The 15,008-nt window shown below is 53.6% G+C and overlaps 1 protein-coding gene across 1 annotated transcript; it reads left to right on the forward strand.

Annotated features, from left to right (window-relative positions):
- The first annotated feature begins 602 nt into the window (after nucleotides 1–602).
- Nucleotides 603–13,254, forward strand: ACKR3 (atypical chemokine receptor 3). Its single transcript, XM_061122538.1, has 2 exons — nucleotides 603–733; nucleotides 11,354–13,254. The coding sequence occupies exon 2, from the start codon at nucleotides 11,380–11,382 to the stop codon at nucleotides 12,466–12,468; it is 1,089 nt and encodes a 362-aa protein (XP_060978521.1). The 5' UTR covers nucleotides 603–733; nucleotides 11,354–11,379; the 3' UTR covers nucleotides 12,469–13,254.
- Nucleotides 13,255–15,008: the final 1,754 nt, after the last annotated feature.

Genomic DNA, 15,008 nt, shown 5'->3' on the forward strand with positions numbered 1-15,008 from the left:
TTGGGGGTAGTATGATGTGGTACAGATTCATTGCTCCCCTTCCAAAACTGTTGCTTCTGTTTTGGAGGAATTAACAAAGACAACCCAGGCTTAATAAATCAACACCGAAGTTCAGAAGTTCAGAGCAATTTGTCTTGGGAACAAAGTCTTCCCTAGAGCTAAGAGGCGTTCAAAGGAATTCTTGTTGTTAATGGGATTATTAAAGATATCCCTGAGACCCAGATAAATATTTGATGATTTGGCAAAGCGCTGAGGTTTCTTTGCCGGTGTTTCTTCTGCTGACGCATCTCCCCCCCTCCACCTAGGGTCTGGACCTTGTAGCTCCATTAGACTCTGCAAATGAAGGCAGGCTGGGATTTCCCCAGAGTCTGCTTGTGTGCGAGAGCCTGGCCGGAAACCACAGATCGGGGTTTACAAGAGGGGTGAGGACGCGCGCGCGTGCAAGTGTGTGCGTGCATGCAAGCATGTGTGTGTGTGTGTGCGTGTGTGTGCGCGCGCGCGCGCGCGCGGAGGGAGGGTGGCCGGGGCGGGGGAATGGAGGGGGAGGGGGCCCGGGGAGGGAAGCAGCAGTTGCCGGTTACAAAGCTGCCATCTAGAGGCCGCCCGCCCGCAGTGTATATAACGCGAGTCTGCAGCCCCAGAAAGCTCACACTTGTGCAAACTGCTCAGCCCTAAGGCACGGAGCGCCTGAACCCAGAAGGCGAGCCCGGAGCCGGAGAAGCCCAGCCGCCAGGTAAGGAAACGCTGCTGGGTCAGCAGGGCGTGCGGACGGCGGGCAGGGGTCTGCTCTTAAGCGCAGCAGTCTTTTTCCAGAGCTCTTCTTTGGAATAAGCTCTGATGGGTGCTGGCGAGTCCGCAGGTCTGGTTTCCGAAAGCGCAGGCGGCGTGCTGCCTTGAGAAGTGCGGCTGCTAACTCGGGGCTTCCCGTGGGCTGCAGAAAGTCAACAGGGGCTGTTTTCTGAAGTGGAAGGCGCTCTCTCTGTGTATCTATTGGACTGAGGAATCTGGGGTTCATTTGCAAGCAGACTGTCCATCCCCCTTGCTCAAAGTTGGCATCGGGGTCAGCTTGGCGCCGCTGCATACCCGTTTCCTCCTCTGTTCTCTCCACTGGGGAAACAGAACTGGTCCTAAACGTGTAATCTAGAAAGATGTGCCCTTTATGAAGAGGCATCCTCCAGCGGAGAAGAAAACTGGCCTGAGAGTCTTTGTGGGTCCAGAATGGGTTTGAATTCACTGCTCTGGAGGATTACCAGCGCCTGTAAATCCGGAAGCTATAAGAGTGAATGTTAAATACAGCACGGCAGTCTTGTCTCTCCACTGCATCCTTCTTAATCTGACTATTTGCTGTTCGCTCAGAAGGTGTTAAATCTGCCTTCAGTTGGGGGAAAAAAAAGGCACACACACAAGTCTAGGATTTTGCACTGTAAGTGTACTCTTGAAGTAAAAAACATGAATTTTGTTCGATTTTGTTCGCCTGCATAAAGATCTGAGAAGTGACTCAGAACTCTGCAGTGAGGTCAGGCTTGGGTGGTTAGCCAAGACTTGTAAGTTCCAGGGAGAATGAGAAGTTGTAAAAGTCAGACTGCCTGTCTCCCTTTTTCTTTCTCTCTCTGTCTTTCTTTCTTTCAATTCATTTGCTCACACCAGGGTCATTACGTTTTCCAGACGTAGAAGAGCCCCCCCCTCCCCGAAATGGTTTACAGCCCTTTGAAGGTATTTGATGCCCTGACATCCCCTGAAACATTCATTCTGCAGAGTCTCAATGTAGTAACTTTTTCTTTTCTCTTTAAACGGGCAGATGCTGCCTTTGTGTCGCTTTATTTATTCCAGGGAAATGCGGAGATCAAATAGGCTCTCCTAGAAAGGCAAGTGGAGGCGGCTGGTGACTGCGCTTCACTTTCCATAGATTTTAAATGGATAAACTGCTTGCCCTTCTTTCATCAGCCCTTGAGCTTCCCCAGATGCAGAGCCTTTTTCTAAAGCAGAGTTGCACATGGGGAGCTCTAGCTTGGAAACAATTTGCTCTTTTTTCCCCAGTCTCTGCCTTAAACACTCCAGTGTGCACCAACTGTGGAGCCCCATGCCCCAAGCTCCTGGGGGTGGGGGTGGGGTAGGAGGGCTGCACGGGATTCGGGTGGAAAAGCGAAAGAAAGTTGAGACTTGCAGCTGTGTTTGGCTGCTCATCTGATGTTTTAAAGAGGTGTGCATTGCAGTTGTCAATTTTTAAAAGTTCTGGAAAGTACAGTGCAGGCAGCATGCAGATGCTTAACTGAGTCAGGACTTCCGAGGTTATCCCATATTAACAGCCAGTCTTGAGAGACTGGAGAAGGTATTATGGTTTCTAATCAGGTCCAGAACAGGCAAAGTATAGTCTTTCTGGATGGAAAAAAAAAAAAAAAACCAAAACAAAAAAAACCTACTTAATCGGGAACAGTGGCTTTTTGTCTGATCACTCCAGGCAGAGAGAGAGGCTCCTGTTTTCCAGGAGACACCAGGGAAATTGGTTACTCAAACCTGAGACCGAAAGAGAGTTGTTCTATGAAGCCTAAGGGTAAGCAGGAGAAGAAAAAACCTTAAAGGTGTAAGGACTTGAGATGGTTCTCAGTGATTCTGCAGAACACGAGTGGAATTCCGGGCTAGAAAGTATTTGTATGTTTCATCCAGGCAACCACGGAACTTGGTTTTTATTCAGGGACAGAAATAGTTTTAGAAGGGCTTCCAGACAAATCGCCTGAGTGTAGGTGGAAATTTGTGTGTCATGTCAAGTGTTTTTAAAGTCCAGGAAATTACAGCTCTGGGAGACATATGTTTTATTAAAGTGAAAGCAAGCAGAAAAAAAGGAAAGAATGAGAAAAGGGGGGCAGTTCTCTGATTTTTGAATACTTCATGGTTTGCTGCTGGAATCTTTGATCCTTTGGTTACACAAGAATTGACTCAACTTAGAACTGGAAAAAAACAAACGTCGTTGCTTGGTTCTTCAAGTGATGAGAGAGTGGCGTATTTTCATGGTGAAAATTCTGCCGAGCCCTAAGTAGGTTTGGAAGCTGACTCTGCTTTTTTGTTCCGAGGTGGAGGGGCTGAGACCCCCTCGGGTGGTGCCCTCGGGCAGGGGACAGGTAAAGGGGGCAGGGCAGGGGGCTGCCTGGGGCCTGCCAGCCCGATGGCTAACACCTCCCAGTTCTCTTACGGTCCTGGAAACCTCTGTCACATCTTCTCCTAGTTTTAAGCCTAAGATGGGAACCCCACGGTGTATAGCCCAGGGTTTGGGGCTGCTCTAGGCTGGCTGACCCCCCGCCGCTCGTCCCGCTTCTAAGCTGGGTGGGAATTAGGGCTCTGGTTACACCCGCCAACCGAGACGCAGCCTCTGTGCCGTGGGAACCTCTGGGTCTGCCCTCCTGGGTCCCGTGCCGCGCTTCCCAGTCGGGCCGCTGAGCACAATAGAACAGGTCAGGTTTCTGGATGTGGGGCTCGCTCTGTTTCCCCAAATTCTCCCCGTGTGTCAATGCGAAGTGTGTCTGAGGACTCTGGAAATAGATGGCCTCTATCTGGATTAGGGTTTGGATTTTTCTCTCATTACTTTTTTGAATTCTCAAATGACTCAGAGCATTCTTTCCCTGTGGAGAATAACAGCAGTCAGGATGGCATTGTTCTGTTTGTTTGACATGGGGGCGGCGGGGGGGGGAGACAGACTGCCCCCCACCCCCATTCTGCTCTCAGCCCTAGCAGGTGGCCCCGCAAGCCTGGGCCGAAAGTTTCCCGGACATCCCCGTAGATTTAATGCAGGACTGTTAAGAAATGAAGCAACCCCAGAGCTGTGCAGTTTCCTAAGGACTTTTAGAACCGGTGCTCTGGGACAATCCAGAGGGATGGGATGGGGAGGGAGGTGGGTGGGGGGTTCAGGATGGGGACACATGTACACCCGTGGCTGATCCATGGAGATGTATGGCAAAAACACCACAATATTGTAATTAGCCTCCAATTAAGATAAATTAATCAGTTAAAAAAAGAGAAAGGAATGGTGCAGGTCTTCTGTATGTAAATTGCACTCCTGGATAGAAAGGGCGGGGCTTCTGCAGGAGACTGGGGTCTGCATCCCCCTGGAGAGTCCCTTGGGGGGTGGGGAGGGTGAACAGAGCTGATTTCAGCCACACCCCTGAGTTTCTGGTCCCCCTGCCTGTCTGGCCTCAGTTTCCAGGTGCCCAGTGGCGAGGTTAGCCACGGTGAGCGATCATGTTGGGACAACACTGAGCTGCTCCGTGAAATTCCGCCCTGGGAGGACATGAGTTGAGTCCCAGTTGCAGAAAAGCCAGTGAAGGTCACCTGCGGGCACAGGTCCTGGAGAGCCCAGGGTCCCCTCGGCGTCCGAGTCGGTGCCCTGGGGGCCCGGCCCACGTTACCTTCTCTGCACTGCACCCTGGCCTGACAAGCACCTGGCTTCCACTGCAGGCCTTCAGTGTGGTTCGTACTGCCTCCTCCCTCAAAAGCCTTTTCTGCCCCAAAACCAGACCCTTGCTCAAGACCGTGGTGGCTCCCGCATGGACAGGCTCAGCCAGGTCCGGTGACCCTCCCATAGCACGTCACTGGCCATCCCAGCACCCTCTTTCTCCTGGGGGGTCCCCATCGGTCACTGGAGCGGAAGTCCGTCTCCACGCTCCAGCGGCGTCCACACTGCCTTCCTGCCTTCCCAACCTGCTGGCGGGTTCCCGGGGGTGGGTGGGGAGTGATGATTCTAGTCTGTTATCGCCCCAGAGCAATGCCTTTAATAGAAGGGGCTCCACAAACATTGGGGGGCATAGAAACGGTTGAGACTTAAGTGAGGGTTCTGGAATAGTCTCCTCGGGGCTCCCATTTCCATTGATAATTGCAAATTTCTGGGCTCAGGAGCTTGATTCACTGTTGATTCGTTGATTATGAATTCACTGGACACCTGCTTTGTCCAGGTGCCATTGCTGGCTGCCCTGTACATGGGCAGTAAGGCATCGTGGGGGTGGGCGCTTGAGGGGGAAGAAGGGGAGGCAGGGGATCAGCTCAGTGACAGTGGGTGGAGGTATACGGCCTGGCTGGGAGAAGGTGGGAGTAATAGAGGGCATAAATGGGGATGGGATTTACTGGGGAGAGGAGGGCCTATCCGGCTGGTCGGGAAGAGTGTTCCAAGTCTGTGACTGGAAATTGCAAACATGCTGAAGGCAGTGTTGGGGAACTCCGGCTGGGTACCTGGATGTGGGGCAGTCTGTGTCCTGCAGGGAGTGACTGTGGCCCACTGGAAGGACATGTTCCTTGCAAGCCAAACCACCAGCCCACGGAGACCCTGAACTTGGAGATGTCTCTTTCTGGCTTTGCCCTCAGCTTGCAGGGTGAGTTCAGGGAGACCACTGGGGGCAGCTGAATGTGTCAGGCCGCTTGAAGCTGCGCTGTGGTCGCTGAGGAACCTTGATTGATGAATAATAAGCCCAAGAGATGAGGGGACAGCTCCCTTCCAGCAAATGGGGATGTGAGTGGTAGATGAGTCTCTTTACAGATGCCAGTGTTGGGGATAGGGGAGGGCGGCGGGTGGACAGACGCTGGTCCTCCATCCTGTAGTCCGAATCTACTTACTGTCTTGGTGGAAGTGTGGTGCTTTCTGGGTGCAGATGTTGGACCTAGAATCTACAGGAAGTGATCCCTATAGTGGGAGCTTGGTGAGAGAAACCAGTACCCACTGGGGAAAAAGGAGCGAAAAAAAGGGACGCTGATTACTGTTTTGTTCTCAGCGGGGTCCCTCTGGTCTAGAAAAAATGGACCACGGACCGTCATTGTTGTGTGGGACATTCTTCCCTCTAGTAAAATTTCCATAACTCCTGATGCCAAGTTTCAGATCACACAAAAGTGTGTAGAGCAAACGCTACAATCCCTGCTTTGTCTTCTCATCCTGCACTTCCAGCCCAGCTTTATACTCATTGCAGATCTTTTCCCATGCTTTTACGCACACATGGGTGTGTGCCCAGTCACTTCAGTTGTGTCCGACTCTTTGTGACCCCATGGACCGTAGCCCGCCAGGCTCCTGTGTCCATGGGATTCTCCAGGCAAGAATACTGGAGTGGGTTACCGTGCCCTCCTCCAGGGGATCTTCCTGACTTAGGGACTGAACCCGCATCTCTTGGCAGGCAGGTTCTTTACCACTAGTGCCACCTGGGAAGCCCCTTATGCACATATATGTACCTATAAAAATACACATAATTCTTGGTTTTTTTTTTACATGTATATATGTGTAACTTTTCATGTTTATAAAAGCATTCCCTCTTTATTTGTACAGTTGTATTATATTCCAGACAGTAGTTTGCAGTCCCTTATGGGTCGACATTTATGTTGTCTCCAATTTTTTGCTGGTGTATAAATAGTGCTTCAATAAACATCCTTGCATAGATTTTCTTGGGAATATTTATTTTGAGAAGAGAATGTGTGAACTTGTGAGATCAAAGAACTGGAAGAATCTTTTATCCCAAGCCCTGTTGCTTTCCTTCCATGAGGAATCTTTATGCAGATGTTATTAACCTGTGTCAGAAGTCGTCGCTCATTCTCCTGCCCACCCTGGTTGGGGCTCTGACTCTTGGGGACACAGGCAGTGGGCAGGTGTGATTGTCCCTCCTGAGCTCTGAACCAAGCTGACGGGAACGGAACTGCTGGCTTATCGCATCAGACAGGGTCTGGTCCATGTGGACGTGGGAGTCGGCTCCAGGCCCTGGGATCCTCAGCCTCACCACTGCCCTTCCCGCCATCGCAGACCAGCCACATGGCCTGGAGGCATCACCATGTATACGAGGATCACGGCCCATCCTTCCCAGTTGGCATAGGCAGTGAGCCCTCCAGTTGCATGGGATGACCCCTTGCTTTTCCTGGGGGCAAGTGGAGACTCTGGTGAAGGGTCTCTGGGGGTCTGAGTGGCCTCAGGGAGTTGATGGGACGCCTCCCTCACCCCTCCTCCCTCGGGTTTGGCCAGACCTTGGGGAGCCAGGGGCCTGAGTAGACATTTTGTAGTTGCTATATCACATCTTTGTTCAGGTCAGCATCTTGAGAGCATCACCTGTTAAAATCTAAGACAGTGACTTAGGAAGATTGTTGTCTTAGGCATGGGGACCACCCACAGTTAGCCCTGGGCCTCCAGGACACGTGCTCAGAGGCCCACTGATTGCATTTGATGTGACCTGGCAGGTGTCTTTATATGACACTATCTTCTTTTTCTGAAAAGAGCCCTTGTTTGTTTCCAAAACAGACCAGGTGAAAAATGACAGATGATGCAGGCTGCGCTCTCCTGTGGGCATTTGCCCCTCTTTGGCTTCCCGTTTGAATCTGCGGGGGGCTGGATTGCTGCACTGCTTGTGTTCACACCTCCCCTCTGGCGGCCTCCCTTCCTTCTCTGGACCCCTGCAGCCTCTGCCCTGGGAGGGCAGGGGCCGGTGGGCTCCCTGGAAGAAGGCCGGGGGGCACGGCATGGGCCTCTGTCTCCTCTACTGGGCTGGCGGCTGGTCGCTGGTCAGTGGTTGGTGGTAGGTGATCGGTGAGCCAGCTGGCTTTCAGGCTCCAGCATGGTGCCCCCCCCCCCAGCCTCTGCTGTCCCCCCAGCCCCTCCTGGAAGGTTCCCCACACTGCCCAAGAGGACACAGAGAGGACGACTGCAGGGGGGCGGGGGACCAACTCTTAAGTCACCTTCCGGGCCCAGAGGATGAGTGATCATTAAGTTGGGTTTTCATTGTCCAGAGGCCAGAAACCAAAGGAGCCGATGGGGTCCCTGAGCCCTTCCCCACCTTGGCCACGGCCCAGGGGACACAGAGGGCCGGCCCAGCCCCAGAGGTGTGAGTGTGGATGGTCTGCTCTGCAGGAGACGTTCCTTGAGGGACACAGATTCCTGGTGTTTCCTGTAGGCCTCCTGTGCCCGTGGCCCCTCTGTCCACACTGAGCCGTGCCCCTCTGCCTGGGTGCTGCAGGGCACGGCGTGTCCAGTGGGCGGGATGACTCCTTGGGGTAAAGACGGAGGTGGGGGCATAGCGCCTCGGTCAGGCTTCCTTTTCCTCGAGCCCCTGTGCATGGCCCAGACCCTAGGATTCTGGCTGCGTCTGTGGAGGCCTGATAGGTCTGTGCCAGGGCGGGCAGAGGAAAGGACCCCCGGCCAGGTCCCAGCCCCGCTCTGCTCGCCTCTGTGGGGCAGCAGCATGTCCTCCGGCTGAGTTCTGCAGGGACCCGGGTCAGATGAGGTCATGGGCTGAAAGTGCTTTATAAGCTAAAGTGAAAGTGTTTGTCGCTCAGTCGTGCCAACTCTGCAACCCCACAGACTGCAGCCTACCAGGCTGTTCTGTCCATGAGATCCTCCAGGCAAGAATACTGGAGTGGGTTGCCATTTCCTCCTCCAGGGGATCTTCCTGACCCAGGGATCAAACGCATGTCCCTTCTGTCTACTGCATTGGCAGAAGTGTTCCTTACCACTAGCAACCACCTTTACCACAAGGCCTTAGGGAAGCCCCATGCCATGCTGCAAATGTGTTTCATGGATCACAGCCTGGTCGTGGCCTAGGGGCTTGTGTTACTCAGTGGAGCTCTGAGCCGCGAGTCTGTCACCTGAGATGGACAGATCACAGTGGAGAGTTCTGACAAAACGTGGTCCACTGGAGAAGGGAAGGGCAGACCACTCCACTGTTCTTGCTGTGAGAACCCCATGAACAGTGTGAAAAGACAAGAAAATATGACACCGGAAGGTTGGAACCCACCCCCACCGGCCCCGCCAGGTTGGAAGGTGTCTTGTATGCTTCTCCTGAAAGAGCCGGGCGCAATTACTAACAGCTCCAGAAAGAATGAGGTGGCTGGGCCAAATCGGAAATGACGCTCAGCTGTGGATGTGTTTCATTTTAAGGAGATGGGGAAAAAAAAGGGGGTCACACCATAGAGCCATGCAGGAGAGCAAAGCCCCAGTCCTTCCCTCCCTCTCTCCTGAAGTCGGGGGTGCAGCGGGCACCATCAGTTCCTGGCTGCTTAGCAGCCCAGGGTGGCGTGAGGGTCAGGAGGACCTTGAAGGCAGGGTCTGGAGGTGGCCGCCCACCCCGAGGCCAGTCCAGGCCTGGTTTCTCAGAGGCATGCGCTGTGTGTCTATGTCCTCTCGGGGTCCTCCAGCTGCGTCTTCGGACAGGCCATCCCACAGTCTCTTAGGCGGATGAGTTTATTTGTCCTGACTTGACCTTGGGCTTCCCTTGTGGCTCAGCTGGCAAAGAATCTGCCTGCAGTGCGGGAGACCTGGGTTCGATCCCTGGGCTGGGAAGATCCCCTGGAGAAGGGAAAGGCTACCCACTCCAGTATTCTGGCCTGGAGAATCCCCTGGACTGTGCAGTCCATGGGGTCACAAAGAGTCGGACACGACTGAGCGAACTTCACTTCACTTCACTTCAACTTGACCTTGCTGATTTTCCATGCGTGCCCTCTGGTCGGGTTTTGCAACAAGTCGGTGGTCCCAGGGCCCGAGCAACCTCCTGGTGATGGGGGGAGGCTCTGAGGACCACCAGGTTTCCTGGTCTTGGGCCCCATGGCTCCACCACCTCCTCCTCGGAGGTCCAGCTGCGTCCAGCAGCAGCAGGGGATGCGGAGGCCCGGTCAGGTCACCTGGAAGGGAACCAGCAGCCGCTTGCCGCTCACAGAGGCGAAGAGACAGCAGCTGAGGGCCGGCTCCATACCTGTGGTCCTAGGGCAGGTGCTCAGCTGTGAGTCTGGAGGCTGAGGTGCCCTGGGCGGCAGCAGGCGGCTGGCCTCGCTTCTGGGGTGTCTGCTCGTTTCCCCTGGAGGTAAAGGCATAATTCGCTGTCTGCGGGCGGCTCCTGCCTCTCCCCACCAGGGCAGGGCATTGGCCACTTAGCCACTTGGTCACTTTTGAATGTAGGGCAAGAGGTAAGCGAGTCTGTGCTTTTTGATAGGTCAGGAGTGGGGGAGGATGCAGCTTTGAGCTTCTGTCTGTTAGATTCTGTCTTCAGCCCTTGAGTTCTGAGGTGGTTCTGGGAGACAGGGGCTGGTGCCCTGAGAAAGCAGCGGCGGATGACTGGTTAACTAGACTCGAAAGAGACACTAATGAGGGAGGAGCCCGAATCCCAGCCCAGGACGGTCGGATCAGCAGAGGGCTGCTCTCCTAGCTGGGTCTCTGTGCACCGTTAGCCCGGCCGCTGGGCCCTGACTCGGGGACCATCCTTCCCCATCCTCTGGGACCTCTCATGTGTGGCCTGGAGTCCACTTTAGATGAACTTGGCAAATAAGCTTGGCTTGCACTCACTCCTTACCTGTGACAGGGGAGAAGGAGGAACAGACAGACTCCCTGCTCTAGATGGTGATGCCCATCAGGGCACCCTTGGGCCGATGGTTTCATTTTGCAGCCCCTCCCTTTGGGGACGCAGCGAGGCTGTCCACCCAGGGTGGTGGTGGGGGCATTTCGGAGCCTTCAGGTGGGCAGGCCGGCAGGAGAAGATGGCCCTGGGCAGCTCCCGGAGCTGGTGTTCGCGGGCCGTCTTGCCAAGGCATGGTAATGCCTCAGGCCTGGATTCTCCTGGGGGTTAAGACGATACCAGTCAAGAGTGTTAACCTCATGCCAGGTCAACAGGGAAGACCTTTGGGAAAAGCCAGCCCTTCCGAGGCCCACCAGCTTTGGGTCTTGGTACAAGTTGCTCTCAAAGCAGCTGGACAAATAAAAGATGGAAAACCAGCAATGGCCCACATTCGGAGATGGCCGGTTGGTGGCTCTGAGTTGCGAACCACTTGGCAAAGTCGGAGGCTGTGGATGGGGGCACAGTGAACCTGCAGGGCGGTCCATACACCGTCCACACCTCTAGGGGTCTGTAAACCGCAGGCGGCTCGACATGGCCGAGCAGGACGCTTGTCACTCACCAGTGCAGGGAACAGATCCACCCTCTGCTCTTGGGTACGTGGGTGAAATGCCTCTGCCACCCGCAGGGGAAAACGAGCTGGCCACAGGCACCTCCGGGCCGAGGCTCAGCTGCTCGACGTCCCTCTGGCCCCCAGAATGTGTCAGTTTCACATCCGGGGCACAGTCCAGGCTGGTGACCTCTTGAGAACACAGTTCTGCAAAGACAGAGGAAGCGAACACTTTCACTCTTTGAGGGAGATGGATTCAGGTTCACATAGTTTTAGAACCCGGGTGTGTTTTTTTTTTTTTCAGATTCTGTTGCGGTCAGTTTTCTTTTCTCCTTTCTTTGCAAAGCTACTTGGGAGCTAACGTGAAACCGCTGAGCAGACAGGAGTGCTGGGAAAGTGCCTTACAGGCCTGGAGCGTTTGCTAAGGGATCCATTCTCCTCTTGCATCTTTTAAAACTGTATTTGCTTTTGTGCGCAGACCGTTGGACCGCTGCTCTCGACACCATGGACCTGCATCTCCTGGACTACTCGGAGCCGGGGAACTTCTCCGACATCAGCTGGCCCTGCAACGGCAGCGACTGCATCGCGGTGGACACCCTGCAGTGCGGCCACATACCCAACAAGAGCGTCCTGCTGTACACGCTGTCCTTCGTCTACATCTTCATCTTCGTGATCGGCATGATCGCCAACTCCGTGGTGGTCTGGGTGAACATCCAGGCCAAGACCACGGGCTACGACACACACTGCTACATCCTGAACCTGGCCATCGCCGACCTGTGGGTGGTGGTCACCATCCCCGTCTGGGTGGTCAGCCTCGTGCAGCATAACCAGTGGCCCATGGGCGAGCTCACGTGCAAGGTCACCCATCTCATCTTCTCCATCAACCTCTTCGGCAGCATCTTCTTCCTCACCTGCATGAGCGTGGACCGCTACCTGTCCGTCGCCTACTTCGCCAGCACCTCCGGCCGCAAGAAGAGGCTGGTGCGCCGCGCCGTGTGCGTCCTGGTGTGGCTGCTGGCCTTTGGCGTGTCCCTGCCCGACACCTACTACCTGAAGACCGTGACGTCCGCCTCCAACAACGAGACCTACTGCCGGGCCTTCTACCCCGAGCACAGCGTCAAGGAGTGGCTCATCAGCATGGAGCTGGTCTCCGTGGTCCTGGGCTTCGCCATTCCTTTCTCCATCATCGCTGTCTTCTACTTCCTGCTGGCCCGAGCCATCGCCTCCTCCAGCGACCAGGAGAAGCAGAGCAGCCGGAAGATCATCTTCTCCTACGTGGTGGTCTTCCTGGTGTGCTGGCTGCCCTACCACCTGGTGGTGCTGCTGGACATCTTCTCCATCCTGCACTACGTCCCCTTCACCTGCCAGCTGGAGGCCTTCCTCTTCACGGCGCTGCACGTCACGCAGTGCCTGTCCCTGGTGCATTGCTGCGTCAACCCCGTGCTCTACAGCTTCATCAACCGCAACTACCGGTACGAGCTGATGAAGGCCTTCATCTTCAAGTACTCGGCCAAAACGGGCCTCACCAAGCTCATCGACGCCTCCCGCGTGTCGGAGACCGAGTACTCCGCTTTGGAGCAGAACGCCAAGTGAGGGCGCCCCGCGCGGCCTCTGGACCTGTGCGCTGGGCTCCGGCGGGGGGGACCGCCGGGCTGCGTGGTTTTCCGGAGGAAAGCCGAGTGGCTTCGGGCGTGGTGACCCTCGGTGGCGTGGAGAGGGGCAGCCTGCGTCCCTGTGGCTTCTTTCTCGTTCTCCAGCCGGCGTGACCCTCGAGGGGCCCCTGTGACAAGCCCCCGCCGCTAGTCACACCAGCTTCGGGACAGGCTTGCTGCACTTCTGTAACATAGGACTTTTCTGTGCTGCCTGAAGGTTTTATAATGGGGCTTTGTATTTAAATCTTAAGACTCTATTTTTCTCACTCTTGATGTACCCTCTCGATGTATTTGAAAGTTTATGTTTTAAATATCGTGTGGGAGGTATCCATGCTGACATGTACTACTCAGTGTCGTAGTTCTGAGGTTACTTTGACTTCCGTTTTGACTAAGGATGACATTAATTGTTAGCTGTTTTGAAAGCCTCTCTCTATATAAATATATATAAATATATATATAAATATATATGCCAGTCTTGGCTGAAATGTTTTATTTACGATAGTTTTATATCTGTGTGGTGCTTTGGGCCGGTCTGGGATACGGAACGAAAACTGCTCTATAACGCGGTTTGTGACATTAATATTATTGCAAAGTGACGTTAAAAATAAATGCAGTGACACTCTTCCAGGCTGTAACGTGGCACACGAAACAAACCCTTGTATTCCAGAGAGTTCTTTCCATTTGTAAGTTATTTTTTTTTTAAATAAAGATTTCTTTTTCCTAAAAAGGTGTTTGGATCTCAATTTTCAAAGCATGTTTGGCATTCAGGCAGCATGTTTGATGATAATATACAAATATTTACAACATAGGTGATCAACCTAGTAAATATTTTTAAAGGAAGGAGCACAGCCAGAAAAGCCAAGCCCAGGAGGTTAACTTGGATGAAATTATATGAAAGGAGAAACATCTGAGTGCGAGTGTTGTGGTTTAATGTTTTAAAATATTTCTGCCTATGTTTAAGGGAGGGGAGCTGGTTGGTAGGTGCACCTGTCAATGCAAAATTGGCAAAGAAAAGTCCCGGTTTGCTGTCTGCCCAAAACGGTTTAGGGCCTGGAACTCAGCCTCGTATCCACCAGGCCTTGAACCTTCCCTGCTGAGGCTCTGTGGTTTAAGTCCTTTCTTTTTCTCTGGTCAAGACAGACTCTTCATTTAAAAGATAATCCATCCATGACCCTCTTCTCCAGACCATGCAATAAGTACAATCACCAAGTAAACCCACCTTACCAGTAGTCAGAAAGAGCTCTCTCAGGAAGCCCCGACCATCTACACGGGCCACAGGAGCGGCGCGGGGGCTTGGTGGGCGTGTCTGGGCAGGAATCCAGAGGAGGGCCTGGCTCCCCGATGCGGCCCCCCCACCTCCCCTTCTGATGGGACTGATGAACAGAGAGAGCTTTTGCCGACACAGAGGTGGACCGGGACCAGGACTCCAGGCTCACCTGGGAACCTGGGGGCTGCCACCACTATAGCAAAATACCCTGGGCATGTCGCTTTCCATAGCAGACAGCCCCCCAGGCCCTGCTTCCAACCTACTGCAGGAGGGCTCCCCCTTCTCAGAGGGCTTAGGGCTGAGAGTTGTGAAACCCAGCTTACATGTTATTTTAAACACCTACTTGATACACATGTATGTTCTCAGGTCCACGTGTCCCTTGCTGTGGTTTAGTCCCTAAGTCGTATCCGCCTCTCTACAACCCCACAGACTAGCCCGCCAGGCTCCTCTGTCCATCGGGTTCTCTAGGCGAGAATATTGGAAGGGTTTGCCATTTCCTTCTCCAGGGGAATCTTCCCGACCCAGGGATCAAACCTGGGTCTCTTGCATTGTCAGGCGGATTCTTTACCGCTGAGCCGCCACCAGGGAATCCCTTGCCTTGTTTCAAATAGGATTCAGGTCAGATGGTAATAGAGCAGGTGGATAATGACGTAACCACAGGTGAAGACACCAAGGTCAGGGAGAACGGACGGGAGGATGGCGAAGTGAAATCAGAGGAGATTATGACCCAGATACATGTTCTTGATGATAGACAAGGATTGCAAGTTTGCTCTGTGCTTTCTAGTGGCCTAAATTCGGGCAGAAACATACTTACCATATAGTCAGTGCAAAGCAGGGTATGGATTTCACCCCCAAGTTCAGCTCTGTAATTTGTCGTTCAGTCATGTCCAACTCTTGCAACCCCATGGACTGTAGCACGCCAGGCTTCACTGTCCTTCACTATCTCCCAGAGCTTGCTCAAACTCATGTCCATTGAGTCAGTGATGGCATCCAACCATCTCATCCTCTGTCGTCCTCTTCTCCTGCCATCAGTCTTTCCCAGGCATCAGAGTCTTTTCTAATGAGTTGGCTCTTCGAATCAGGTGGCCAAAGTATTGCTTCAGCTTCTGCATCAGTCCTTCCAGTGAGTAGTCAGGACTGATTTCCTTTAGGATTGACTGGTTTGATTTCCTTGCTGTCCAAGGGACTCTCAGGAGTCTTCAACACCACAGTTC

Source organism: Dama dama, chromosome 20 (assembly GCF_033118175.1).
Source record: "Dama dama isolate Ldn47 chromosome 20, ASM3311817v1, whole genome shotgun sequence".
NCBI classification, from domain to species: domain Eukaryota; kingdom Metazoa; phylum Chordata; class Mammalia; order Artiodactyla; family Cervidae; genus Dama; species Dama dama.